Source organism: Anser anser (genome assembly GCF_964211835.1).
Source record: "Anser anser genome assembly, chromosome: 5".
In the NCBI taxonomy this organism is placed as follows: domain Eukaryota; kingdom Metazoa; phylum Chordata; class Aves; order Anseriformes; family Anatidae; genus Anser; species Anser anser.
The window spans coordinates 37,777,818-37,804,399 of record NC_139725.1 but is presented as its reverse complement, the minus strand read 5'-3'; the positions used below and the strand labels follow the sequence as shown (position 1 = coordinate 37,804,399).

Here is a 26,582-nt window from a genome sequence, read left to right as displayed (position 1 = left end):
TGTGTATGGCCCTTATTTCAGTAATATAATTTACTCCCCAGATCAGAGCACCTGTTTTGAGGGAAGGGCCAAGTGCCTAGCAAAAACCAAAGAAACAATGACAGTGCAAGCCAGGCACAGCTCCATCCACACCAGGCTAACCAAAGCATGCCTGGAGGAGGGGACGGACATAAGCAACTAAATAAGTGTGATTTACAATCCCACTGTCAAGCCTTTAACCCTTGGTAATCTGCTGCTTTGAGCTCCCCTGGTAGCCCCCCTTTGGTGACAGTGCCCATGGTAAAGTGGAGAGCTGCGCTACGAAATACGAGTGGGTGTAGGACTGGTTTGGGGATCTCAGGGACAGCCCCAGAATGGTCTGGGCAAGAAGCTCAGGACAGGTTTCAGCTACTAATTCTAAGCCATTCATCAGCATAAATCTGAAATGCATACACAGTCACTGGTTTGGAAAAAGCAATTTTCTTTTCTGAAACTGCTAAAAAAGAGAGACCCCATGCTCGTGCAGGCTGAGCCTTGTAGGCTGATTTGACCTTCCAGATGTCTTTAAAACACATCACAAAGTAGACTGCTGCTGAGGTCTGTGAACGTGAAATTTACTGTATCTTGGCAGTGGTTCTGCAGGCTGTCCAGAAGTCAGGACCTTAAATCCTACCAACAGTCTGTCACAGATGGTACAGCAGAGGGGAAAAAAGGGATTCTGAAACGCTGAGAGAAAAAGTAGGCCATGTAGCTGCTGATCATGATATAGTTGCCTGGATAGCAGAACTCTACATCTAACATATGCTGTAACTCAATATTCCCCAGCAAGTTGGAGGCCTCCATGAATTACTGTTAAATTCACCAAATGCTCTGTGGTTCATTTTCCACTATTAACATGGGAGACTGCGTTGAAATGAACGTGGCCAGGACATCTCCTCAGAGACGCTGTAGATTCACACAACACTGCATCTACGGGGGAGACGTGAACATACTACAAATACACGCTAACATTCTGCAAGGGAACAGATTCCACCTGCCCCATTTATGTCAGCTAGCTTAGCTTGTTTCATCTTCATCTTCTGTCTCTCTTGACCATAACTGCATCCTCTACAGTGTACAGCACACTAAGAAATGAAATAAACTCAAGCACACCCTCCTCACGATGCCCGTTCACAACAGGTAAACCAATACTAGTCTACAATCATTCCAGTAGTGTCTCCTGGGCTTAAAATCAATTTGCATTAATTATGAGTACAAACCTTAAATTGCTGCATTTTATACAGATTTCTTCAAACACAACAGTTTCTATTCTTTGTGTCCTTGCCTGCCTATGTTTTACACTACCTACTGATGTGTGTACCATTTCCAAGTCACTGATCTCAGAGAGTGACACCCATGTGTTTGGCTACTTGTCAGCATGTCCACACTGCTCAGTGGAGCCAAGAACCCCGAACTGCTCCCATGGAGCCCGGCTAGTGAACAAAAGGAGCGTAGCACAGTAACCACGCTAGGACAGCTCTTGGGTTTGGGAGTTCTTCTTCACTATTCTCTGCAGACTCTCATCCTTCCCTTATTGCAGAAGGTACAGACACTTCTCACAGCTCACTGACCTCAGCTGTGAACTCAAATACTCTAATTCAGCTGAAAGTTACACCATGTTTCATGCTAATATTTCTGGTACAATGTTACATCACAAATTTGTTTGTGAAGTTCATAGCCAAACGGACAGATCCAAAAGCTTCCCATGTCAGCTGTCACGGTCACCACGGATTAATTCTCAGAATATACTAAGCCATAATGTGCCTGTTCCAAATCTCTGCAGGTGGATCTAGGGCATTGCTAGTGCTGTTCACAACATATACTGTTTCATCCTTAACCAAAGGTCCTAGCTACTACCCACAAACAGATTTGTGATATTTGACTGAGAGGCTTCTCAGTCCCTTCTTCCTCTGATCACGGTAGCTTTCCATCTAACTATACAACCCTACTGTAGAGAAGCAGCAAAGTAAATGAAAAAGCGATTCTACTTTGACCTGCCTGGTCTCCGTCTGCTTCCCAAGAATCTTGGCCAATATCTTAGCTTTAAAAATAAGTTCCACTAAGTCACTATTTTAAGCTCTTATGATACCACTGACATAATAATTCACTGGGCAGAAAGCTTCCCACAGGCCTTTAAATATTGAAAATGCTCATGTGCCAGACATGGTTCCTTTTGTGCTTTTCCAGCATTACAGTGTATGACCCAGTCAGAAAGATCACAGACAGAAAAATCTTACCTCTGATGATCTCTTGGGAACTATAGCTAGCTTGGGAGCTTCATGGCTGAGGGTAGTTAGAACAAATCTAAAGCTGTTCTACTCCACATAACTGCTCTATGACAGTCATCATAAAAAGAAAGATTAGAAGTTCAGCCACAAGTCTCTTTGCCAGGCTGGCTTTAACATTTAATCATTAGGTTTCCCCCAGAATTACAGTTTTCATTTAGAAGACAGTTAAAATGCCACAAGAAAATGACATTATCAGACAGCAATTTTTCTTGAATGCATGCAATGTCTACATTGCTCCCTTTGTGCATTTTCTAATTAAGTTAATGGAAAGGCGAGTCACATCAATCTCTAAAGAAATAATAACTTAGAAAATCTGGATTGTCAGACAGTTAATGAAGTTACTCCTTTGCCTAAGAACCCTGTAGAACTCTTCTATATATCTGTTCTGCAGGCTGTCTGTCTAACCAGGGTTTGAAATGCCTGTAATTGATCAGCTCTGCCTCAAGGGCATTTTTTTTCCCCAAGAGACTATTGTATCAATCTAATCCTCTCAAGACAGGTGATATTAGGAGCCATGTAAAATCCTGCATGCCTTTACACAAATAAACTGTGCTGTTCCATAAGCTGCAAAAGTGTAAAAAAGAAATAAATGTGCTTCTACAGCTCTATACAAGTTCCACTGATATCATTTCACTGTATTGGCAGCTGCAAGCAGCTTTCACTGTTGATATGGTCTTTCTCACTGTGAACAGCTCTCTTTACACAGCCACAGGAAGAACAGCATGCCAAGCCTGCAATGGAAGCAGCTTTCCTCCTGTTCTAAGTGCCATGTTAAAGCTGCATTTGGCATCTTCAAAGTCCCATTTCCAGCCTTTAGCAATTTATGAAACTTACCAGCAGCATTTTCCTTCTAAAGCCCACTGTGCTCCATAAACAATTGTTGTGTCCCTAAAGTCAGTCTAGATGAAACCTGAATGAGCACGTGGGCTACTTGGGCACCTTGGTGTAATAGGTGAAAAACATCCATAAAACAACAGTCTGGGTTAATTTGCTATGGCAAAAGAAAATTACAGTAGTCTGAAGGTCAAATGAAATGAAAACATTATTTTAATCTTCTTATCTACTTATAAATCACTGATATTTTAGGTCTGCTAAAGTCATTTAGAGAGATTTCACGTAGCAAGCTGGCATGCTTGTTATCTATTGACCTGAATTTCCCTTCCATAATTTTCTGAATTCCCAGAACTGTATATTACAGGAGGAGTCACCAGGGTCTGTCTGGGCCTGCTACAGCATTAGCCCTGGTACAGCAAATTTACAGAATTCTGGTGGTTGAGAGGCATCCATCAGCAGTTCTTTAGTATGGCTATACCTTTTTCCTCCAGCAGGTCCCTACCTAGTCTAAGACTTAGGCAGAAAACCCACTAAATTCTCTGCTAAACTGAAGAAAGATATAAGCCCCCTCTCATCCTAATTTCAGGATGAAATCCTTTCATCCTCTAGTATTTACTGACTTAGTGTTTTTTCCCTCATCTACAAGCCTAGATCCTTCCACACACATGTCCAGAAAGGTAGCTTTTCAGTGAGGAATATGAAATTTGCCTATAGCCTGCCCGACCTATTCTGAGCCACGCTAATAGGCATCATCTCGAGCTGGGTGAGCTGTTACTTGTTCCTTTATGTGTCATATTTTTTTTGCATCAACCTACTTTCTTCTGCAGTCTTGAAGTCCACACTAAACATTCACACTGGTTACTGGAGAAAGCAAAGGAAGACTAAAACTTACCATCTGATTCAGAGGCTGCTCTGAAAATCAAGTAGCTGCTGGGAAGAGGCTGGGTGATCGAACCAACGTTTTCTCCTTTCGGGCCCTGGAAATGAACACAGACAAAAAGAAATAAGTCACTGAAGATGCAGTGGCTGTTCAATGTCTTTCTACCCTTCCTGGGCAGAGTGTGTATGTTTGTGATAGTCAAAAAAAAGGAAGGAGCAGATGGAGTAATTTAGAGAGATTCATTAATAATCATGACATTGCTGCTGTAGCTCCAAAGCAGCAATGAGCTCTGATGTTAATTGGACTTAGCCTAACCGTTGCTCAGCTCCCAGATTACCCTGTTTATTCACATCCTCAGAAATGGAGAAATTTCATTCCTGTAGCCTGGGACAAAGACAGTCAAATATTTGCCATTAGCGGAAGGAAGGAAGGAAGGAAGGAAGGAAGGAAGGAAGGAAGGAAGGAAGGAAGGAAGGAAGGAAGGAAGGAAGGAAGGAAGGAAGGAAGGGAGGGAGGGAGGGAGGGAGGGAGGGAGGGAGGAAGGAAGGAAGGAAGGAAGGAAGGGAGGGAGGGAGGGAGGGAGGGAGGGAGGGAGGAAGGGACGGAGGGAGGAAGGGACGGAGGGAGGAAGGGACGGACGGAGGGACGGACGGAGGGAAGGGGAAACTCCATCCAAAACCTTGTCTGTGGGGAGCAGGCCCCACTGCAGGAAAGGAGAAGGCAGGGAAAACCACAGGCTGGGGACCAAAGGTTTCCCATCACAGATACATGTTTCTGGGTTGCAGCCCTTCGCTTCTACATCTAGACACTTTGAGAACCTTTACACTGGGGTGCCTGCGGCGACAGCTGCTTCAGAGAAACTGGGAACAAAACCAGGATTCGCTTGTTTGTTGCCTTTAGTTTAGGAGCTGTAGCAAAAAAGATTATAGTGTCTTGTAAACATCCCACCAGAATCCCTTCAGCTTGACTCTTCAGAAATGATTCACAGGGAGACAAAGTACATCTTGAATTAGGCACTTATTTGAGCAGAACCACGTGCCTTGATCTCCTCCCTGTTTTCTCTTCTTGAACTCCAGCAGCTGTGAAGAAGGAGCTTTTCCTCTGCCCAGTGTGCACAGCTTCACAGTCTCCATTGTACGTGCTTTAAGTCACAAATGCTTGAAATAATAAAGTCCCTTGCATTTCCGAAGTCACCCACCCTCCTCCAGTTCCTTCTCTTCCTCGTCTTGTAAGACACAACATGAAAGTGGATCAAATATGTCGACATTTCAGAAACACATACAGAGCAGAAAACATCACCAATACCCACATGTCCACTAACCTAATTGCAGGGTGGAACAAGCGGTTTTCTCCAGAAGTTCTCAAATACACATTTACTTTAGTTTCTAGAGAATACCACACACAATACTTAAAATCTGTAGGGAAATGTCTGCAGTTTGAGTATGGCTCTCCTCCCTTGCATGGCCCTTTACAGTATCCCATCCTGCTCCTTGAGAAGACTTCTTCCCAATAATAGTGAAAGCAGTGAAACTGTGACTGCTACTGAAAATTGCTCCTGTATACAAGTGTCTAGTAGTTAAATGGTGGTTTCATCTGGATTTCTGTTTTCGAGTTCCACCCAGGAAGCCAAAACTTGGAAAGGGTGAAGAGTGAAAGCATATGACACACATCAAATTGTATCTGAGTCTATGTCACAAAGCTGTAGTGCTGAGAAGACAACAGTCTCCAGTCTAGCTTCTTGTCTCTATATCCACAGGGTTCTTCTGCTGCCAGCAGAAATTGGGATCCTTGTTATTCACTTATTTCTCTGCTCCTCTCTCCCACAAGAGGCTCAGGGTTCACAAAATTAAGGCTGTTTGAAGGCTTAATAGCCAGGACCAGCAAAGCTGGGATTTGATTAGTGATCCAGAGCAGAACAGCATTATCAGTGACATTAATGCAATCAGGCAGCATTCCCAATGGCATTCTTCCTTTCACTAGCTTGCAGCTGAACAGGACATTCAAGAATTGTTGGTAACACCATTAGTTGTGTTTTCAGTGCGGAGCAAGATATTTGTTTTGTTGGAGGAAAACCCCCACAACCAAATGGTACAGATACAACAAACCAATATTAAAAAAAAGCCTGTGGGTGGGATGGGTTGTCATGAAAGGATGGGGTAGCACAAGGTTTTAACAGACATTTAGGCGTGTGGATAAATACAAGGAGCAGCTAAGTCATTTTATCAAGGAAACATATTTCATGGTAAGGCATGCTCATACATGGAGGGGCTGTTTCCCACAGAAAGAAAAGAAGAAGAAAAGAGAGAAGGCCATAAAAATAAAGTCAACATCTCCACAAAGTAAATGAGGTTCTGTATCTGCACAGAGGAGATAATGATGTTTTCTGTCTCCCAGCCTTTGAGCTTTGTGCCTGTTTTGAGTTTAGACTCTAAACCTTCATGACAATGACTGTCTCTCACTAAATGTGAATGTTATCCCTGCTATATGGGGACCTGGAGCTCAGCTCAGACTCTAGACGGCAAAGCTAAAAAAGGGTCATCTTCAGACCATTCCTGTTTATACATTTGATTTGAGTCTCAAAGGCACTGACAAACAGCGGGTGTTCAGGCTTTGAACACTGGATTGGACTTGCCGTTTTATACAGCACAGCAAGACAGCTCGTCTTGGAGAGTCATAAAACAAAGCTTAAAAGGGGGAGGAGTCCCTTTCATTAACAGTGCTATGGATAACTGCAAGAATAAAGATAAAAGTAACTGTTATAGTATGGAGGAGAACAAACGACTGTAAAAGAAGTAGCACAAGCCGATTACTAGAACTTCTTTCTTTAAAGGAATGAGTCGAAGTTCTTAAAATCAACAAAATTAAAGTTATATATATTTCCAGATTCAGCGGGTCTGATCCCAACTAATTTACCAACTTAAATACACACCAGAACAAGATGTAGTCAATAAAAGCCTTCCCACACCATGCTGTTCAGCTACCTCGCAAGCAAGCTCAAAGGGAAATACAGAATCACAGAATCACAGAGTCGTCTAGGTTGGAAGAGACCTCCAAGATCATCTAGTCCAACCTCTGACCTAACACTAACAAGTCCTACACTAAACCATATCACTAAGTTCAACATCTAAACGTCTCTTAAAGACCTCCAGGGATGGCGACTCAACCACCTCCCTGGGCAGTCCATTCCAATGCCTAACAACCCTTTAAGTAAAGAAGTTCTTCCTAACATCCAACCTAAACCTCCCCTGGCGCAACTTTAGCCCATTCCCCCTCGTCCTGCCACCAGGCATGTGGGAGAACAGACCAACCCCCACCTCGCTACAGCCTCCTTTAAGGTACCTGTAGAGAGCGGTAAGATCGCCCCTGAGCCTCCTCTTCTCCGGGCTGAACAATCCCAGCTCCCTCAGCCGCTCCTCGTAAGACTTGTTCTCCAGACCCCTCACCAGCTTCGTTGCCCCTCTCTGGACTCGCTCGAGCACCTCCACGTCCTTCTTGTAGCGAGGGGCCCGAAACTGAACACGCTACTCCAGCTGCGGCCTCACCTGAGCCGAGTACAGGGGGACAATCACCTCCCTAGACCTGCTGGCCACACTCTTTCCTATGCAAGCCAGGATGCTGTTGGCCTTCTTGGCCACCTGAGCACACTGCTGGCTCATATTCAGCCGACTATCAACCAATACTCCCAGGTCCTTCTCTGCCAGGCAGCTTTCTAACCACTCATCTCCCAGCCCGTAACGCTGCTTGGGGTTGTTACGACCCAGCTGCAGGACCCGGCACTTGGCCTTGTTGAACTTCATGCAGTTGACCTCAGCCCATCGGTCCAGCCTATCCAGATCCTCCTGCAGAGCCTTCCTTCCCTCGAGCAGATCGACACACGCACCTAACTTGGTGTCATCTGCAAACTATTAAACGAATAGTTTAGTATTAATATAATATAATATAATATAATATAATAATATATATATAATAATTAAAATTATTATATTAATATAATATTAATAATTTAGTATTATTAGTAAACTAATAATAGACTAATACAAACTATTCTAGGACATTTATTTGGGACTGCCGGGCAAACACTGCCTGTTGATAGCCATACATTGCCTCTGCGAAGAAAGAGGACAGATGCCTGCACCCGCACACTAATTCCTAGGTTGGCATCCCGTCTCTAGAAACCAGAAAGCTTTATAAGAAAAAAAGTTCCTTGGTTCATATATCTAAATGCCAACTATAAGCAATAGTCTTATATCTTGCCTACCTACCACGTGAAAGGCACCCCAAAATTTCATCCTGCTCTAGCTGAAGTTAAATAACCGCAAATCGAATTTAATTGGCTAGCATGACTGTAAATGCCTAGGGCAGTGCTCAATCCAGATATCTGGCCCAGGGCTGAAACCCACAGTTAGATCCAAACACCTGCAGAGCACCCAGGATAACATGTACAAAGGTGCTCGTTACCTTGAAGTAGCTGGAAGTCCATTAGTGAGAGTCAAAACCAGACCATCAACTGTACTGTGGAAAACCCTTGAAAATTTCACAAGCCATTTTAGCTGGAAGTGAAAGTTGTTTAGCCAGATCTTATTTCTATCACGATGGACAGTAACTTGGGATTCTTGTCTAAGCTCAGGCTAATCTGTATTTCATGAGAAATAGTCTTTCTTTGCACAGTTACACATAACCAATTTAGATTAGCCAATTCTGCTCCAGTTGCTTCAAAAGAAGGCCGTGAAATGACATAAAACAAAACAGTATTTTTAGCATCTTCAGCCTTTAAGTGCTGTCAGAGTGCAGACAGCTTCTTTGACATCAGGCAGTTCTGGTGGATTTTTTCTTGATGTATATTTTAGTGCTCACCTTGTGGCTGGAAGCATCTATCACACAACAATCCCAGCTGAACTCAGGTTTCAGGAAATATCTTACTATGCAGCTTGAACATAGCTTTCTAAACATCTATCTCAGGTGACTTACAATATTACTTTGACTTAAAACTCAAATCTCTCAGGACTTCCTCTAGGTACAGAAACATTTTCAGAGATACATCCCTTTCATATTTAATACATTAATTCTTATTTCTGCCATACACTTTTCTCAAGAGACACAAGAATTAGATACACATATACACACAAATACATATACATATTGATAAAAACTGCTCTTTCTTTTGGATGGTTTATACCAAGGGAAGGTCAAACTGGCATAACATGACACTTCAAATCTGGCAGTGACACTACTTTTCATTACCTGACTGCTTTTGATTCTGTTTTTTCCCTACCTCTCCTGACTGTCCTTTTCAGAAGAATTCAGCTGACCTGTCATTTCACAGGGAATATTTTTGTTGATGGACAGCAAAAGATTGACAGCCTTCTTGGGTGAGTGCTCTGAATAAAACAAGCAACAAAACTCTGAAAGCTGAATAAGAAGCAAGGTTGCAATAAAACCTTTGGGATATAAAGCTAAAACAATGCATCTGGGCACAAATTAGAGCTGAATGAAAAGAGCAGCTCTTACCTCTGGTTGTTGAAGTTCATTTTAATTCTCTCCTCTTACCCTATTAAAAATTGCAAGACTTTTTATACTGATTGTATAGCTGTGTTTAAAACTGTTTAATTAACTGGAGGGATGAGCAGGAGTGAGGTTTCTCAATCTGTTCCCACGGGAATTCCCCTCCATTTTATTAGACCTTCCGATGCCAAAGACAAATTCTGTCATCACTCTTGCATGAATCTTTCCAAGCAGACTTTGCTGACCACCTTGCAGCAAAGCAGTACCTTGTCAACCTTGTTTGCACTGGTGATGTCTCTTGGAGAATTTGTCTTCAACAATTCTGCTGAGTCAATATTTTAAAGGGGAAAAAAGAGCTCAATATAAGTTGAGTTCTGTCACTTCAGGGTATCCAACAGATGTTGCTCTCAGTGCTTCCGAGGAAGTACTGGGGTCTTCCTCTTTGCTCACAGGCATTCATATTTTATTTTCTTTTTTTTGCTTTCTGCCTAATCTTAAAGGGAAGAAGAAAAAGAAATCCAGCTTTTCATAACTAGCAGGGAGTTATTTCAAGAAGGGTGAGAAACTACTAATCGTCTATGTTACAGGGAGATCCAGAGGCCACTGCTGGAGCTTATGTACATACAGCCTCTAAGTAACAACAGCCTGAAGAAGAAGGACTCAAAGGAGAGAAAGTCTTCCTACTTCCATTTCAAAGAAGAGAAAACTACGACAATGCATCCAAAGTCACACTTCTGTGTAACAGTCAGGGCTTGAGCAGTCCACTAAGTTCCAAGTCCATCACTAACAAACCCAAACCTCAGACATCAGGGGAAAAAAAAAAGACATTGTGGTCATATCATTCATCCTTTTTTTTTTTTTTTTCACTTTGCCAGCCCTTTTCCAGTGTTGTGCAAAGCAGTGCTGTACATCCTTGTCTCTGGGAAGTCATTTAGTTGGGTCTGTTCCTCATCTATTTTTAAAGATCTAGGCCATGGCTTGATACAGCTTCTGCACTAATGCATTCCCCCCTTCCCTCAGTTTATGCATACACCTATATATCAAGAATGATACATATGTATAACCATAATGCACCGTGTTCCTTTGATGTCGTATCACAACTAGGCTTCAGCATCATCTTTTTACGCAGCCAATTCACCATCACTAACAGCAACCAAATAACTGAGAATCTAGATACCAACAACGCTAGATAAATCTAGCTAGTACTCAGACGCTTTGGTGACCAAGAAGAGCTTGATCAGCTCATCAGGGTTGTTACCTTTACAGCCCAGATTGACTGATCCAAAGGATGAAAAAGTTTAAAACAGAAGCCATCCTTTTTGGAGGGTCTCTCGATCAGCTCACAAGAATGGAGCAAGATTGTCCCAACCCACTGTCCGATCTTTGGTGTCTTATAAATCAGCAGCACTCCCGGTTTCAGAACACACCACAGCTTGGTCCAACTCTTCAGAGTTCCACGAATCTGGAGGGAGGAAGGGAAAGAAAAAATGTTACCCTTATGTTGCTCCTTAAAACAAAACCAACATTTATTCAGTATTTATTCAGTATTTCCAGTACCCATTTCTCCCACGGCTGCACGGAGATACACTTCCTTACACAAGGATACACTGCATTGTCTAAACAGTCTTGGGGATCTCATACCAAAATCCCAGACCACACAAATCTGGCTATCAGTCATATTTTTATTTCTGGCTTGGTGTTTGCAGCTTGCTTAATTTTTTTAGGCAACCAGCACTGCTGGCCGATGTAAGAGTGATTTGTTAATAATCACGGAGGACGTGTGAATTAGGATACTGCACAGAAATATATTATAGCTCATCTAACTGGATTTCAGAGTCATTTTAGTAATGTTCAGCAGAACAGAGCTCTTAATGGGTTTTGACAAATACCCCGTTTCTTAAATGGGGTACTTGACAGAGAAGTAAACCTTCTCCAGCTGGTTTACTCCTCTGTCAAGCTCAATGCATATTCTCTCTTGTATAGAAGACATTAAATCTGATAGAATGTATTAAAGGTAACAGTTTTGTAGTGAGAAGTTTCTCAGTAAGGTTAGGTTTTGCCTAAGGTCTTCTCATCTCCAACATATATAGGCTGAACCTCAAGTCTTATGTTGCTGTACTGTTTTTGTGGGCCAGCATCATTTGTTTCTGAGCTAGATATTTCCATCCACAACTATGCAGCAAGTATTTTGTATTACAAAAACCAGGATTTATCTGTCATCAACACTGAACATGACTGAAACATTTTGTTTCCAATCTATTTGCTCAAATAATTGATACACATCTCACTTATCTGGCTTTTAACGATAGAATAATGTGAGAGGTTTTTCACACTGGACAAATACAATTGTATTTTTTCATGAAATCCTTAATTTACTTTATTTCTTAAAGAGCTGTTTGTTTGAAGATGTTTGGAGATAAAGTTTTGCCATTATAAAAGGGGCAACCAATTCATGACCAGTCAAACCAGACTAGATGCCCCTAAATGAGGAGAAAAACACTGGTCGAAGATAGTCTCTTGCAATGTCAATCCACACGTACTTTGCCACATACAAAGTTTTAGGACTTCAATGAGAAGCTGTCACTAGTTGAGTCCCTGCACAAGGAGAAATTACAGTTGTCATCAGGTCCAATATGTTTCATTCTGCACTGTGGCAATATAAAATCCAACTGTCAATAGAACAAGCTGTATCTGCCCATTTCCAGGCTATTACTCTGTCTATTCCCTCCTCAGTACAAAAACATATCTACAGGAAGAGGTCAGCAGACTCTTTCAGAGGAGGAAAGAAAATAATATCATCACTTCCTTTTGTACTATGCAGTTTTTGAGACCTTGTTCGTACTTAAGGACATGAAACAGACAGACTCATTTAGGTTAAGATGAAAAGCAAACATTCCCCAAACGTAGTTCAAGCTTTACAGCAACATCGACTCAAATTTAGTCTGTCTTGCTTCACTCGGTGCTAGACTCAGCAAGTATTTCTCACTTATTTTTGTCTAGAGTCTCAGAATCAATGGTCTGTATTAAATACCTTCAGCCAGTCTGCTGTGATCACTACACTGGGATCCTTTAGAGCACTGAAGAGTTGTTTGGTAGCTCTTTTCTTCTCCTGTCTGTAGTTTTTTTTTTGTACCTGGTTCAGAACAGAGAAAATATAGCAGCTGTAATCATGGCCTCTTTGGGGGAGGAAAGAACATAATGCATTAAGGACAGCTATGTATAGCACAGCTAGAACTTGACCCAGCACGGGCTCCCCAGAAATGAGCACACAGAGGAACAAAAACATAACAAGAGAGCAGATACTTTCTTTGCTTCTGAAGTTCCAATAAACATAATTTAACTTTGCTTTTCTTTGGGGGGAATGGAAAGAGGCTGACTAATGAGTCCTCCCCACCCCTCAAATTAAAGAGAATTAATATTAAATCTAATTTCATCCAAACCAGATTATTTATACTTTTGGTTTGGGAGACAAAGCAAGCGTTCAAGCAATAATTTACACAGATTGCTTAGGCATATTCCTCCCAACAAGGCCAATGAAGCATTACAGTCTTCTTGAGGTGCCTTATGGCTCTGGAGCATATGAACAGAGCAAAATAATTACACAGATTTGTTCTGCTTGCAATATATAACCTAATCCTGTATATAAAGCCCACTAATGCCCTTGGCCTATAATGACTCTTAGAAGAGTCAGAGGCTTTTCTGGGTCTTGGGAAATGACTCAGAGCAGTTCCCAACGGTTTGTTTGAAAGGTACTACTTGTTTTGTAAGTGAAAGTCAGCTGATGCTGACTTGGCTGCTTTGCACATACCTTCAGTGTTTCCTTCTTAGTGGATTTGGCCGTGGGAGACACACACTCTTTGTCAGACCCATTGCAAAGCTTATATTCGATCTAAAAAAAGAGGGAGAGAGGAAATAGGAATGTGTTAACACGAAGATGTTCAAGCTAAGCTCTAATGAAAGGTTGTTTATATCTTCCAGGAATCCATGAAAGAGCGGACTGCAGGCTTCAGCAGAAGTACACTAGATTAGATAGGCTCAGAAATGACATAACTGCAGTGTGCTCTGAATTTCCTTTTTATGTGCTCATAGTTAGTTGGAAAATTCCCCATATTTTTCGTATTTCTCCCAAGTTGACATTAATTTTTATTAAAAACAATTCCCCTATTCTTATTCCTAACTTTGAAAACTACTCATGTCTTTTCAAATCTTAAATCATTTCAATTACTGGAATAAAAAATATATAAAAGCTGGTAGAGATCCTTCAGAACTAGACTTGATATTGGTAATGACATTGTCCTGGCTGAAATGTTCAGGAACACAGTGGGCAAGAAATGACCTAATCATGTTACAGACAATACAGAAAATCATCATCATCTTGGCCTAGAGAAGCCAGGCACCAAATATATAGTCACTTCAAATCATGTTTGATACTGTCAGTGCTGTTTAAATTCATTTTCAGAGGCTGAAGACTGATCTCATGTTTGTGCTGATGGGCTGAAAAAATGTTTTACTTTGTTAGACATGGTCACAATATTACTCTTCCCAAACCAAGGTACACTTAGCGAGTGCAACTCTCTGGAACCCGCCTTACAACTACAACCCCTACACTTGGATAGGCACTTGTCCAAACCTGGGGAGGGTTAGTGGCATGAGAATTATGGTCTGGGATGGTCTCTGCTACCTTCTTAGGTGACCTTGGGGAAGTTACTTTCTCTCTCTGTACTTCTTTTCCTTCCAGCCTTTCATGTTTGGGGTCAGACACTGTCTCTACTTCTTTTGCACAAAGGTTTTATGAAGAAGTTCAGTCCTTGGCCAACTTGATTTAATGAGTATGACACAAAAAGGAGCTGTAGTAAGGATAAAATGTAACAAATATAGTTCCCATTTACAAATTCACTGCTGTGATGTGAAACAAACCCAGTGGGCTGTCAAACTCTCTCTCCTGTATGTCATGAGTTGATGTAATCGTATGACAGTGCCTTCAGTTTAGAGAGACCCACTTTTCTTTTTCCCTCCCAGTGACACAGAAACCTCTCCAGCTACTATAGCCATGAACCATGCTGAACATCAGTGTCAGCAGGGATGCATTTAATGGTAGCTGGATCAGTCCTTTACACGTGACTTAGATGAAAACACACAGATGACTTAGATAAAAACATGCAGATGCTTCACCGTATCGCAGCAAACAGACCATCAATGATGCTTTGGAGACTGTGGCAGAAGCAAAAGTAGCAGATGAAGGTGTATTCCCAACTGAGAATCTCTAGAGCAAAACTCTTGCTGGATGATGCAAGGTTGGAAATTAGGGGCAGCAAGTGCAATATGCAGCAGAGCCAGGGTCACTAAAGAACCTGTTACTTGTTCTTACACCCTCATAGTAGTCTTGCACTAAAACCAAAACAACATGTAACCCTTAAGAATAAAGAAATGAAAACTCTAAGAAGGCACACAGAGACCAGTGAAGCACCTGATTTGACTGTCCAGTCTACAAGTCCACTTTACATTAAACCCACTCAGGGAAAACACCAGCTCTGGACTCCTGCAAACTACTTCATATCTGTCGTTTTTGTTTTAATTGAAAGGTAAACCAGTCTTCTCTACCTGCAATGCCGTCTCTGGAGCATATTTTACATTTCTGTGTATGGGACTTCCCTGTAAAACCACAGGATTTGCAGTGAGGACCTCTACACAGACAAGACACCTGAGCAGAGAACTGTGCCCACAGGGTCTTTGTCACATTTCAAAGGGCAGCGGTAGACATTTGAGAGAGACGCTACAAGCTTTTCTTTATGAGGAAACATTTCCAAGTGCTTAAATGTCTCTGAGCTAGAATCCTCTGGAATTATTAAGAGATTATGCTTTCATGATTCGAGACGTGTGTTCTCTGAAATTGGTCAGGAGAATTCTCCTCCTTTCTCCCAGTCAGCAGGAAGAATGTCCTGTCCTTGAGTTTCAATTATGAGCCAACTGTTTATTGGTAATTTCACTCACTCCAGCCCGAGAGATCAGACACACAGAGAAACACTGCGTACCATCCCTCATTAGCCAGCGTGAGAAGCAGAAAAAGCACAGATGTCTGTGAGATTCTAGGAAATGCTGTTCAGGTGTCTGCAAAGCATCAGGATATAAAGAATGTTTTGTGCTTAATGAACAAAAACAAGCTAGTCACTTGTTGTCTAGAGAATTACATCTTAGCACTTAGATATTGGATAAAAATATGCCACCTAAGCTCACTTGGCTCGAGGAAATCTCCTTGAAGATCAAATCAGAAAAGCTTCCAACAACCGCCACCAACCATGCAAACCTGAGCCCTAAACCCATTGCTCATGGGCAACCGAAGCTAAGGCAGACAGAGGCACTGTCACGACTCTGCCAGCCACACCTGCCTCCTGCTTGGAGTCTCTCCGGGTCACGCTAAAAATAGAGTTAAACAACCACACAACTTCAAACCTGGGTGGTTTACACAGAGAGACATTGATTCTGCCTCCTCAGGGGTGCTGGCTCCTAGCTTCATGCCCAGGGCTGCCAGCCACCAGCTGCTCTGCTGTAAAGCCCCAGTGCACAACAGCGGATGAAGGGATCATCTTCCCCCCTACCACTGCAGTCTTTAGGAGCTCAATAAATACAGTGCAACTCACCCGAAGTCATTACAAACTGGTCTTTCACTTGGTTAAAGCAGATGGATTAACAGCCTTGGAGGCTGCTGCAGTGGGCTCCTGAACTGCTGCACCATTTCCTTCGGGCACTGCCTCCCCCGTGACTGAGCTGTGTCCAGACACATCAAGTGAAAACACGGCCACCGGGATGGTGCACATGAAGACAGGCTTAAGAACAGATGAGAAAGAAGCAGTAGCTTAAGACCCTCACTGCTTGCGTAAGAGTTTCTAAGCATGGGAAAATAAATATCTGTGCTGCCATGTCCCCAAAACAGTGATGAGAACGGTGTATGATGGACAGTGCAGCTCCCCAGGGTGGTTATAAAATGGCCAAGCTTTATGAAGGGAGAGAAAATCTTACTAAACCAAGCCATGTAACTAGGAGGCATGGCAAAGCTTTCAGATAGGCGTGACTTGGGACTTGTGTTTTCAGAAATGTGACTGTTCCCTGGGTGCTTTTTTAACTGGACAAACAGATTGCTTCCCCCCGCCAGCTTTGCTTCTTTGTGTGCTGACGAGGATGCATGATCACAGATATTAAAGAGCACTTAGCTTGCAGGTGATCTCCAGTTCTGCACGGTGAAAAGCACTGCACCTTGGTTTTTAAAGTTCCTGCCTTTTCATGGGACAGGAATACATACCACAGCCCCTCCTGGTTTTCCCAGGTTTAACCTGCTAAGTGTCTTGAAATAATATGATTTCGTGCTTTTGCATAAAGCTGTTGTAATAGTTTTGATTGCACCTCATGGTATATATAAGGTTCAGTAATCCAGGCCATCAGCTGTGAAGATCCCCAAAACACAGCAGGACCTTACAAGAGCACTAGGACATGTCAAGAGAGTATAATGATGGCCTTCTGTCGACATGCCATTCTCATCCTGGCAGGAAACTACAAGAAGCCTTTTGTCACCACAGCAGTTCTGTCAAGGACAACGGGATAATGCTTGGGCAAGCAATCCTAGCGTGGCCCCCTCTGCAACAACACGTGAACAGCATTAACCAGAGAAGAGACTTTATACAATGGGAGGGTAGGTAATTGGTGTCCTTTGTAAAATGAAAAAAGACACTGTAGTATTCTAATGAGAAAGTGTTTTTCTACCTGCTGTTTCTCCTAAGGCTAGAAGATGGTTAATCTGCCAAAAACTTTTCCAGGGCATGTCACAGCACTTGTGAGGGTGGAACGTGTTGCCACTCCCAGTTCTCTAACCAGATCTGTCCTTTCCAGGAGTGAGTGATGACCTTGCAGGGTGATGACAAGATGTACTCCGCTCAGAGGCACACTTCTTATCCCTGCTAAGTCTCTGTTGCCTTTTATCTGAGTCGTGCAACTCCTGGGATCCGCTGCTGATCGTTAGCAGTGATCATACTACCCTCACGCTTCGGCTAGGCTCTGCAAGAAGGCACACAGCGTCCTCACAACAGCACGCTTCTGCTACAGTGTCTTTTGGTGCCTTCGCTTCCAGGGGGCACCAAGCCATGTCACAGAACAGTCTCATCAACTCTGGTGGGGGGATGCCAGCCCACCATGCCCTGGATAATAGCAAGAGGAATATATGGTTTTGTTTAGCACAAACAATCCTTGCTGCATGGGATGAACACAAAATAATGTGTACTGAGAGACAATCAGACAGAATTACTCCAAGTTAGACGTATTTAAATAACATCATTCTCAACCTGTGGTCTACATGTTAACAGCAGTGACTGCTTACACATTGCACTTTTTTCTTTTTTTATCCAAGTGAGAGACAGACAGACAAAATCTGATGGGAATTTGAAGGCAGAACAAAAGTAGCTGGGGTCAGAAGTTACGTTTCACAAAAGCAAAAACAGTCATCACGTGGGAGACATGTCCTTGCTCACATGTAACTTCTCCAGTATCTTTTCCACTTAAAATTGCTACAGATCTGTATTACTGAAGGAATAAAACAAATGAAATGAAAGCTCCTACGATAGTATCAACACTATGGAAAGCTCGATCTAGCAGAAGCAAAGAGCTTCTTGCTGTTGTTGTGAATATTCACAGATACCTCAACTGTATTTAAACAACTTGCTTTTCAGTTTACTATAAGCAATTCTTTTGCAAAATGGTAACTAACAGCTCATCCAAAGCATGTCAGAGTCAGTGAAACAATTCTTACTGATAAACAAACTTTGGATTAGGGAAGATTACCCTTCAATTAATATGCTGGTTTACAGCACATCAAATGATTTTCACCTCAAATTTTCTGGGTGCAGAAAACATTCCTCTTATTTCAACGATGTTACAGAGATACAGTAGCTGTGTTTACAACATTGCCATTGCACAATGAAGAGCCTAAATTGAAAAGCCTGTACACACAAATAGCTGAGGTGACAGCAATATCTAGGGAAAATCATCACTGAAAGCCACCTATGGAAGCGACTCAAAATATCAAGCTACACTACTGTTTAGTGGAGTGCTTTGCTCCATTGCGCCAGATCATTGTAATTAAAGAAAAAGTCACAGGCCTCATGGGATGGCCATACAATCATCTAAGTGTGCCTTTCAGGGGAAGAACATTCTGCAAGTTTGGAATATTTGAAGAACATTTTAGGCGTGATGGAAAGTTGTGGACTGAGAAAGATGTTGTTTCACGACCATCAGAGTTGTATTTCTAAGCAGAAACCTATAGCAGAGCTTTGCTTTCTCCTCTAGCCATAGCTACTGCTCTCGTTCCTAGGCTGAGTTTAAACAGATGGAGAAGGCGAGCAATGGAAAACAGCTGGACTTTATAATGTAGCGGTGCTCCGCATTTCTAACCTCTCAGTGCAAAGTCCCACCCCTCTCCTCTGCAGTTTTCCCAGGATACTCCATCTCTGCTCACCTGCAACCAGCTGCAAAACCCTTTGTGGACCACAGTACCTGAAGAAACAATGCATTCCTGGGCACAGGAGCTGAGCATGAGATGCAATAGAGACTACTAGCTCCAAAATAATTACATCCACAATATCCACAGCATAAAGTACAGCAATGAAATGTCGGCAAGGGTCCAGTTTGGTGTAACACCATCTGGAAGGGCCAAGCTCTCCTCTAAAGCTGTGCTGAGCACACACAGGGGATGTTTCCCTCCTGGGCCCCTCGCAGCTGATTCCTGCAGCTTCTGGATCTCTCTGACAACTGATTCCTTGGTTTGCTGGCATTGGGAGAGCAGAGGGAAAAGTACACTTGCAGGTTGTCAGAGGTGTGAATGGTCTTTTCTGATAGTCCCAAATGCAGCTGGAATTAACTTGGAGGTTAAAAGCATGTTTCAATGAACTAAAAGGATGAGCCTGAGACAGCATGGGGTTTGCAGCTTGCTCTATCAAATCTCAAGTGATTGGTATGAGCTGTTTAAAACCACTTTTCAGCTAAAAAAAAAAAAATTGCAACCACTTAGATTTATATTTCAGATTACAAATTACACAATAAAGTCTTGAACTACTCAGGCATGTGGAAAAACACATTCACAATGAACAAAGCAATTGAAGCTTTGCCCTCCTATACATCATAAAACTGTGCATACAACAACCACACTCCTACGATGTGGTAATTTTAGACTTCACTGTGGCATTAGTGTGGGACTGAAAATAGTGAGGTACTACTGATAGTCAGCTTTAAGTCCCTTAAAATAAACTTCAATACTTTGTGGGCTCTGCGTGCCTATCAAGAGATGCCAGCTACTTTCTGGACAGTAGAATGAACAGGTAAGCATAGGGAGGGAAAAAAAGGGAAAATGCACTGCTGCATTTTGCAATAAAAGGTGTCTTAAGGGATGCTAACAGTGCTGACTGAGAGCTTGTCATGAGAGAAAGGCATCACCTGCCAATATCAGGCATGTGCTCACTGCACTGCCCAGCTCCAGAGAAGAGCCTGAGGCTTAGATGCAGTCCTGCCATATTTTCACACCACTATGAACGCTGGGCACAGACTACAAGACTAAAGGGCTCTAAAAAATAGAAGCTAATATGAGCAACAATCTGAAATAAATGACCTTTTCTTTGTCGTTAAAATATGCTGAAAGAGACTCCTCTAAAATGCAATATATAGCTGAACTGTGCCTTATTTTTTTTTTAATAAAAATAGGAATGAAAGCCACAACAGCCACCAAAAATGCATATTACTAAAAAGTGCACAAATACTGAAAGCAAATGTTCCAGCATCCAGCATTTTACTGTCTATACAGACAGAACAATCTGGATATGCTCGCACTTCAGGAAGAGACCAGCAATCCATCTAAGAGTTCAAGTACAATGAAGTGTGTTCACAAGCCAAAGGTTTATAGAGGTTTTCATGGGATATCCTGCTTGATGTCTGCCAACCTGGGAAACCTGCAGCCTGCTCCATCACACAGTGTGGATATGTGTGAAACATGGGACTGTTTCCACGTCACTGATGAAGATGTGAAACAGAAACACCATTCATCTGCGTGGGGAAACACAAGGACAAGGTCAGAGCTGGGAAAGTCCTGAACTCCACTATGGGGGCTGAATCACTCAGCCAGCTTTGCTTTCTTTCTTCTTACTGGGTGAACAGAGTCCATGAGTACATTGAAATAGCATTGCTGAAGGAACACTGATTTGCAACAGGGTCTGTTACATCCACTGTGGCAAACGAAGGCTAAGTATTTGTGGCATGGATCTGTTACCTAGTACATTTACTACTGAAGCCATTATTTAAACCTGCACACCCTACAATTCAGTTACTAAAATTATCCCCCCCCCCGCTAACGGGAATCTAAATATGACCCAATTAGCACACACTCTGTCCTTTGGTTGAAGTGACTGGAATTGCTATTTATTTTTAAACTGAAATGCCACACCAGATCCTGACATACGGTGCTGAGCATCTGGCAGTAAGGTTTTGTTTTACAGCCTTACAGCTGGGTGGACGTGGAAAGTGAAATATTAAGCAAACCAACTTCCACTTTGCCTAAATTTTTGAGGTGCAAGACATGTCACAATAGAGACTCCCTGCTGTCACTGACACTGCGAAGCAAGAGAGAAGAAAAGCTCCTTGGCTGGAAGTGAAGAACCAGGCATCAAACACCACAGTAACGCGAAGCAGCGTGAAGTGAGAACAGGCGCTACTGCAGAGGTCCAGTGAGGTGGAAAATCACTGAAGTCAGCCTCTGAATCAAATGCCCTGTACCCTGGTAGAACATTCAGGCATGAAAGAAAAAGCTAGCTCTGACCCATTTGGTAGCCAAAGTAATTGCCTGCAACACTGGAAGTCAGTAGGTGAGTTGAAGTTTGGGGCTTTGGTGTCTTACCATCCTTTTTTTGTTGTTGTTTATTAGTGTTTCAGAAGAATTTTGACTATCCCCAAGCCAAAGTCTTTGGTTGGTTAAAGCAAAGCTGGTGTGCAGGGTTAGCCTGCCGTTTGCTTTGACTTCCCACTCTGACGCAGCTGTTCTGTGCTGCATGCTTTCCTTCACTGCTCCTCAACCACTGCTCTTGCTGCCACTGTCCAGGAGAGACCCACCGATGCCTCCCAGGTGCACACAAAGCGTGGTGGAAATCTAGGCGGGCACCACATTTTCCAAGGGTGCCTCTCAAAAACGTACCTGTAAGAGACTACACGGCAAGGCAGGCCCTGAGGCTGGGAAAACACAGCTTGGCCTTGCTCTCTCCCAGACAGCTCTCAGAAGTACACTGTACTCTTGTGTTTTTCCTGCATCTCAGAAACCAAACTTCCATTCAAATAGCATTTTGGTGCTCTGAGCTGTCCTGTGGCTTGGCTGACCAACATCACATCAGAAATTAAAAGGAAAAGTCCTCCTTCTTTACACTCCTAAGTCCCTGTGAATTTAACACCACTCCTTGTAAGGCGTGCAAAACATCTGGCCTTCAAACAAAGCCCTGGACGCCATCCTTTGGTCCTTTGGCTTTTCCACTGCCAGGATAAGTCAGCAGCGGGGTTCCCATCAGGAACGTGCCCCAGAAAAAACAAAACCAAGGTTGGTTTGCATCTTGCCAGGTCCCAGCAAAAGCAGAGGACATGCACACAAGCCCTTGCTCTACACTCCCAAAGTTCCTCTTGTCACTGGAACCCCGTGCTGGCCTCTGCCAGGACATCCCTGCAGAACAGCCTGCAAGCTCCAGCAAGCACAGCCAAATATGTTTGAAGATGCAGAGTCTGTTCCCATGTATTATAAGAAATCACTTGTCTCCAGATGCTTCCTTCGTGTTATATTTTCATTTCAGCTGGTGTCATTTGCATTTTATAGCTTTATAGTTGAATAAATTTAGTTAAAAATTTATTAACAGGCCTTGCTGCTATTTCTAGTTACCCTCCAGAAACATGTCAGGGAGCTGCAGCCAAAAAGCCTGCACATGCATCTCAAAGCCAGATCTAATTTAAAAGGTCAATTCCATCTCTACAGGAAGTCAAAGCCAGGCACGCAATAAGTCTAGATGTAGAGCCAGGTCTTGAACACCCAGATCCAGAGTCTTTAGATCCAGTTTCACCTCTCTGTAATAGCTTGGATGGAAATGCTGTGTTCAGGACGTCTGGTTTAGTGCGTGTTCCTCTCCTGCTACACCAGTTCTCAGAGCTCTCACCCAGGATTTCAACTTGCAGTTTCAGATGCCATGCAGTACATTAAATATTACAGCTTTATGTTCCAAACAATTAAGCTTTATGATGGCCTTGCTGGTCAAGAACAGCCGGAGACACCTCTGCTGACAACATCAAGCTTTCAACCATAATTATTCATATCTAATTACACTGTCAAATGAGGCCCAAATAACCAAGGTTCTGCTGTAGTAGGTGCTACTAAGTCAGAGGAAAAAGTGGGCTTCTCTAGGTCATCCCCACCATCCCAAAATGCTCCTTTTCTTTCTCTCAAAACATGCACACACGGTTCCTGCAGAAACAAAGGGAGAGGCATTCTCAGTGACTAAAAAAAAGACTGTAAGTATGATTAATAACAGCTTGAGAAGAAATGAAAGCAAGGCTAGGCTGCATCCCTGTCCCACAGTACCTTGCTAATGGAGTTCGGTGTCTGTGGTGTCTCGTCCTTCAGCGTCGATGGACTGTTTCCTTCCACATCTTTTCCTGCAACAAAGCAATGCGATTCAGAAACAGAAATTTTGGGCAAAATCATGGCTACTCATGGCCCTAGAAGGGCTACTGTTAACAGGAAGCAAGAGAAGCTATGAGGAGCAATAGCAGGCACACCAAGCTCACAGAGAGGGATCTTACACAGCTTAAAATAGCCTGGATCCACATGCTCGGACCATGCGACATGTATTGCTTAAAAGTTACGTCTGAAAACCCTCTGGTAAACCACTACGATGGTTGCAAATCCAGTGTATGAAGGCAGGAGAACACCAGAAATAAGGTTGTTTATGCGTCCTTGATCAGCCCCCTTGTGTGTCTGCATTATGATGCAGTCTTTAATTACATTACCACAGTCTGCCTTTTCCTTACATTCCCCCCATGCCTCCTCCAATGCAAATAATAAATGGAATTCAGTTAATAGGCAGCTATTCAATATGTTATCCTCCTTGGTCAGTAGCTGGGAACTATACACAGACGCACTTGATAGCATGCTTTGTTTGACAAATAATAATCATGATCATAAAATGTTACAAAAGACAGAACAGCATTTAGACATAATTAGTAAAATAAAATACTGCAGAATATCAATGTCTTCTGACCAAGTTACTGTTACGATAAGAAATGCTTTCAATTAACAAGTAGTATTTATAAACTGTAACATTTCCCATCATTGTAGAGATATATATTTTCCCTTACCCAAATACACTAAACTTGCAGTACATCATACACATTATATACTAGTATGAGCATGTCTGGTCCCAGTCTAAGCAATAAAATGTAATGATAAATTCTGTTCTTTTTGCCAACCATTATCATGTTCTTACAGTAAAGAAAGCCTAAAGCTTCTATTAAAAAAGCCAAAAATAGCATCTGATGAGACAAGCTTTTTAGTGCCAAGACAGTCCTTGTTATCCAATTGAAATGTAGTTTTCTCCTCAAAATTGTTAGCAACCACAGCTTCAGAATAATGGACACAGTGAAGAGCAACCAAGACAGTGAAATACAATCCATTTGTAGCACACTGCAAACATGGCAACTGTTAAAAACATTTTTAATCATTCTGGGGGTGAGTCTTGGAAACAACACCAAATACAAAACCAGCACGGGAAAACCCTGATTCTCTTGAAGTCAAGCAGAAGTTGCCACAGATGTGCCAGAAGCCAGAATGTCTCCCAGAGTTTTCAGAGGAGCTGTGCAAGAAGCTAAGTGCCATTAGAAAAGCTTGCCACAGAAGCTCAGTGAAAAATAAATATCCTCCTAGTCGTGTTCTGCACTTCCACCATGGGAAACGCTGGAGAACAAACACATCCCTTTATAACTGGAACCGCAACTGCGCTACAGGGTTTTACTGGTACAGAAGCAGGACAAACCTCTGCCTTTTCTGCAGGCATCAACCATCAGTTTGGGGTATCAGCTTGTAAATTAAAACAGGTTCTTTGGGACAACTGTCCCTAGAAGGGTTCACACGCAGTGACCAAAGGCGGAGGGGGTTCATACGTTTCTCATCCCGTGGCACAGTGCCATGCCATACCACACACACAGTAAGCACTGTAGTCATAAGCATTGCTGGGCATGGATTAGGACCTGAACTCCCGTGTTTTTTCTTCCTCCGATGGCTCTTTCCTCTCTACATTCTCCCAGATGGAGGCAGAGGAGGTTGGAATAAACTCACAAAGCCATGCAGTTACTGTACTTGCTTCTCATGAAGAGTTTTTTTCTGCTCATGTATGGGAAAGTAACATATGGTCTGAAAGTTCGAGTACAGTTAATGGGAGTCAGCTGCTGCTTGTTCTGAGGGAAAGGCATCTATTAACATAACATAATCCAAACCAATCTTTACTATATCTCACTTCTTAAAGAAAGTTTACCTCCAAGCTGAGATCTGTATAAAAAGCCTGCACAAGAGACTTCTCTTTCTATTTGTAATACAGAGAAAAGGTTTTGTACCTAAACAACGGGATTTTAGGTGCTCCTGAGGTTCTGGACCGCCCCTCTCATAGGGTGTTATGAAAAATGTGAACATGCAACTCTTCCCTCTTGGTCATACCATTTACAAGGATTCATAAGACGTTGTTTATGGAGCAGCATATCCCGGTTTCTTGCATCAAACCCATTAAGCCTCCTGGCACTTGTGAGGAGAGACACAGTGTTTTTTGGAGGAGCGCTATCACAGCTGTCTCAAGCAGACCTAATGCAGCCGTGCGGAGGTAGAAAGTCAGCCCTTGTTTGGAAAGCAAACTTCATTGAAACTGTGTACAAGTTTCTCAAACACCCGCACACATAGTTAAGTGCACAGAAAGCCCCAAAGAGAGTCCGACCCAGAGCACAAAAGACACAGCCGTCTCGAGAAAATAAGTAGGAAACCACCACCAAAAAAAAAAAAAAAGAGCTAAATATCAGCTGGCTATATAAGCTGAAGCTCTTATCTCCCTGATCAAGAAAACATAATGCCCACAACAGAAATAGAGCTGAGGCTCTTTCGACTTAAACTGCTGGCTGCTAACATGGCATGCTAAGAAAGGTCCTCCAAAGTAGCCCAGTAGTATATGGCAAATAATTAATGGGATTTCAGGAAGGGAATCAATGGTGCTTATGGAAACAGCCTTCACCACATCACAAAGAAAAATGCTAACACTCCAGTCTTGCAGTTACAGAGCTGAATTACCGATACCTTCTTTTATCCCATTACTGTCATGCATAGGAAAAATAGAGTTCCTTTCTGAAGAGTTAACTATTCCTTTTGTTTGGCTTTCTGCTGTGTATCCACCCTATGGGTGCATTTGCCTTTTCTCCTTATAAAGAATGATACAGCAAGCGTGACTGATCAATGCTGAGACAAAGTAGAAATACTGGGTTATTACAGAATTCATTATTAGCTCCTTACAGCATGAACTATTATTTTACAGGCTTTCGGATAAGGTATTCGTATAACTACAAGAGGAAATAAAGGCTCTGATGTGTGGCAAGACTATCGTGAATAAAACCTGTCCTGACGCCATGAATGTTACTGCAGCAAATGTCAGCCACATGGCCTGGCCCAATGTGTGAACCAGACTGAAATCTAGTTCCATGTATCTATCACAGCAAAATTCCCATATTCTTTAAAGTGTATCTCTTCAGATGCAGATAGGCTAATCTACTTTTTTTATTTAAAGACATGGAGTTATCTCCCAGCCTAGACAAAAAGAAAGATTCTCTAAAAGTCATTTTAGCTACTCCGCCAATAAATGTCCTACCTTCTGAAAGAGAAGAGAGACAAAGATTCTTCCCCCTTATTGCTGCATGAAAGAAAGATGTGGTCAAGGAACCTGAATTCATGTCTCTAGTTCGTGAACTTTCTATAA

General features: G+C 42.5%; 1 protein-coding gene across 7 annotated transcripts in view; it reads right to left on the bottom strand.

The window, feature by feature from the left end:
• The window catches only part of OSBPL5 (oxysterol binding protein like 5), a 174,996-nt gene that overhangs the window by 32,821 nt on the left and 115,593 nt on the right, over window positions 1-26,582 (bottom strand). For all 7 annotated transcript variants that reach the window (XM_083838999.1, XM_083838996.1, XM_083838994.1 and 4 more), the window contains 5 exons: window positions 23,159-23,232; window positions 13,331-13,411; window positions 12,554-12,655; window positions 10,781-10,984; window positions 4,033-4,117 (listed from right to left, as the gene is read on the bottom strand). In XM_083838999.1, the coding sequence (XP_083695125.1) occupies window positions 4,033-4,117; window positions 10,781-10,984; window positions 12,554-12,655; window positions 13,331-13,411; window positions 23,159-23,232 (546 nt within the window). The remainder of the gene's footprint in view (window positions 1-4,032; window positions 4,118-10,780; window positions 10,985-12,553; window positions 12,656-13,330; window positions 13,412-23,158; window positions 23,233-26,582) is intronic.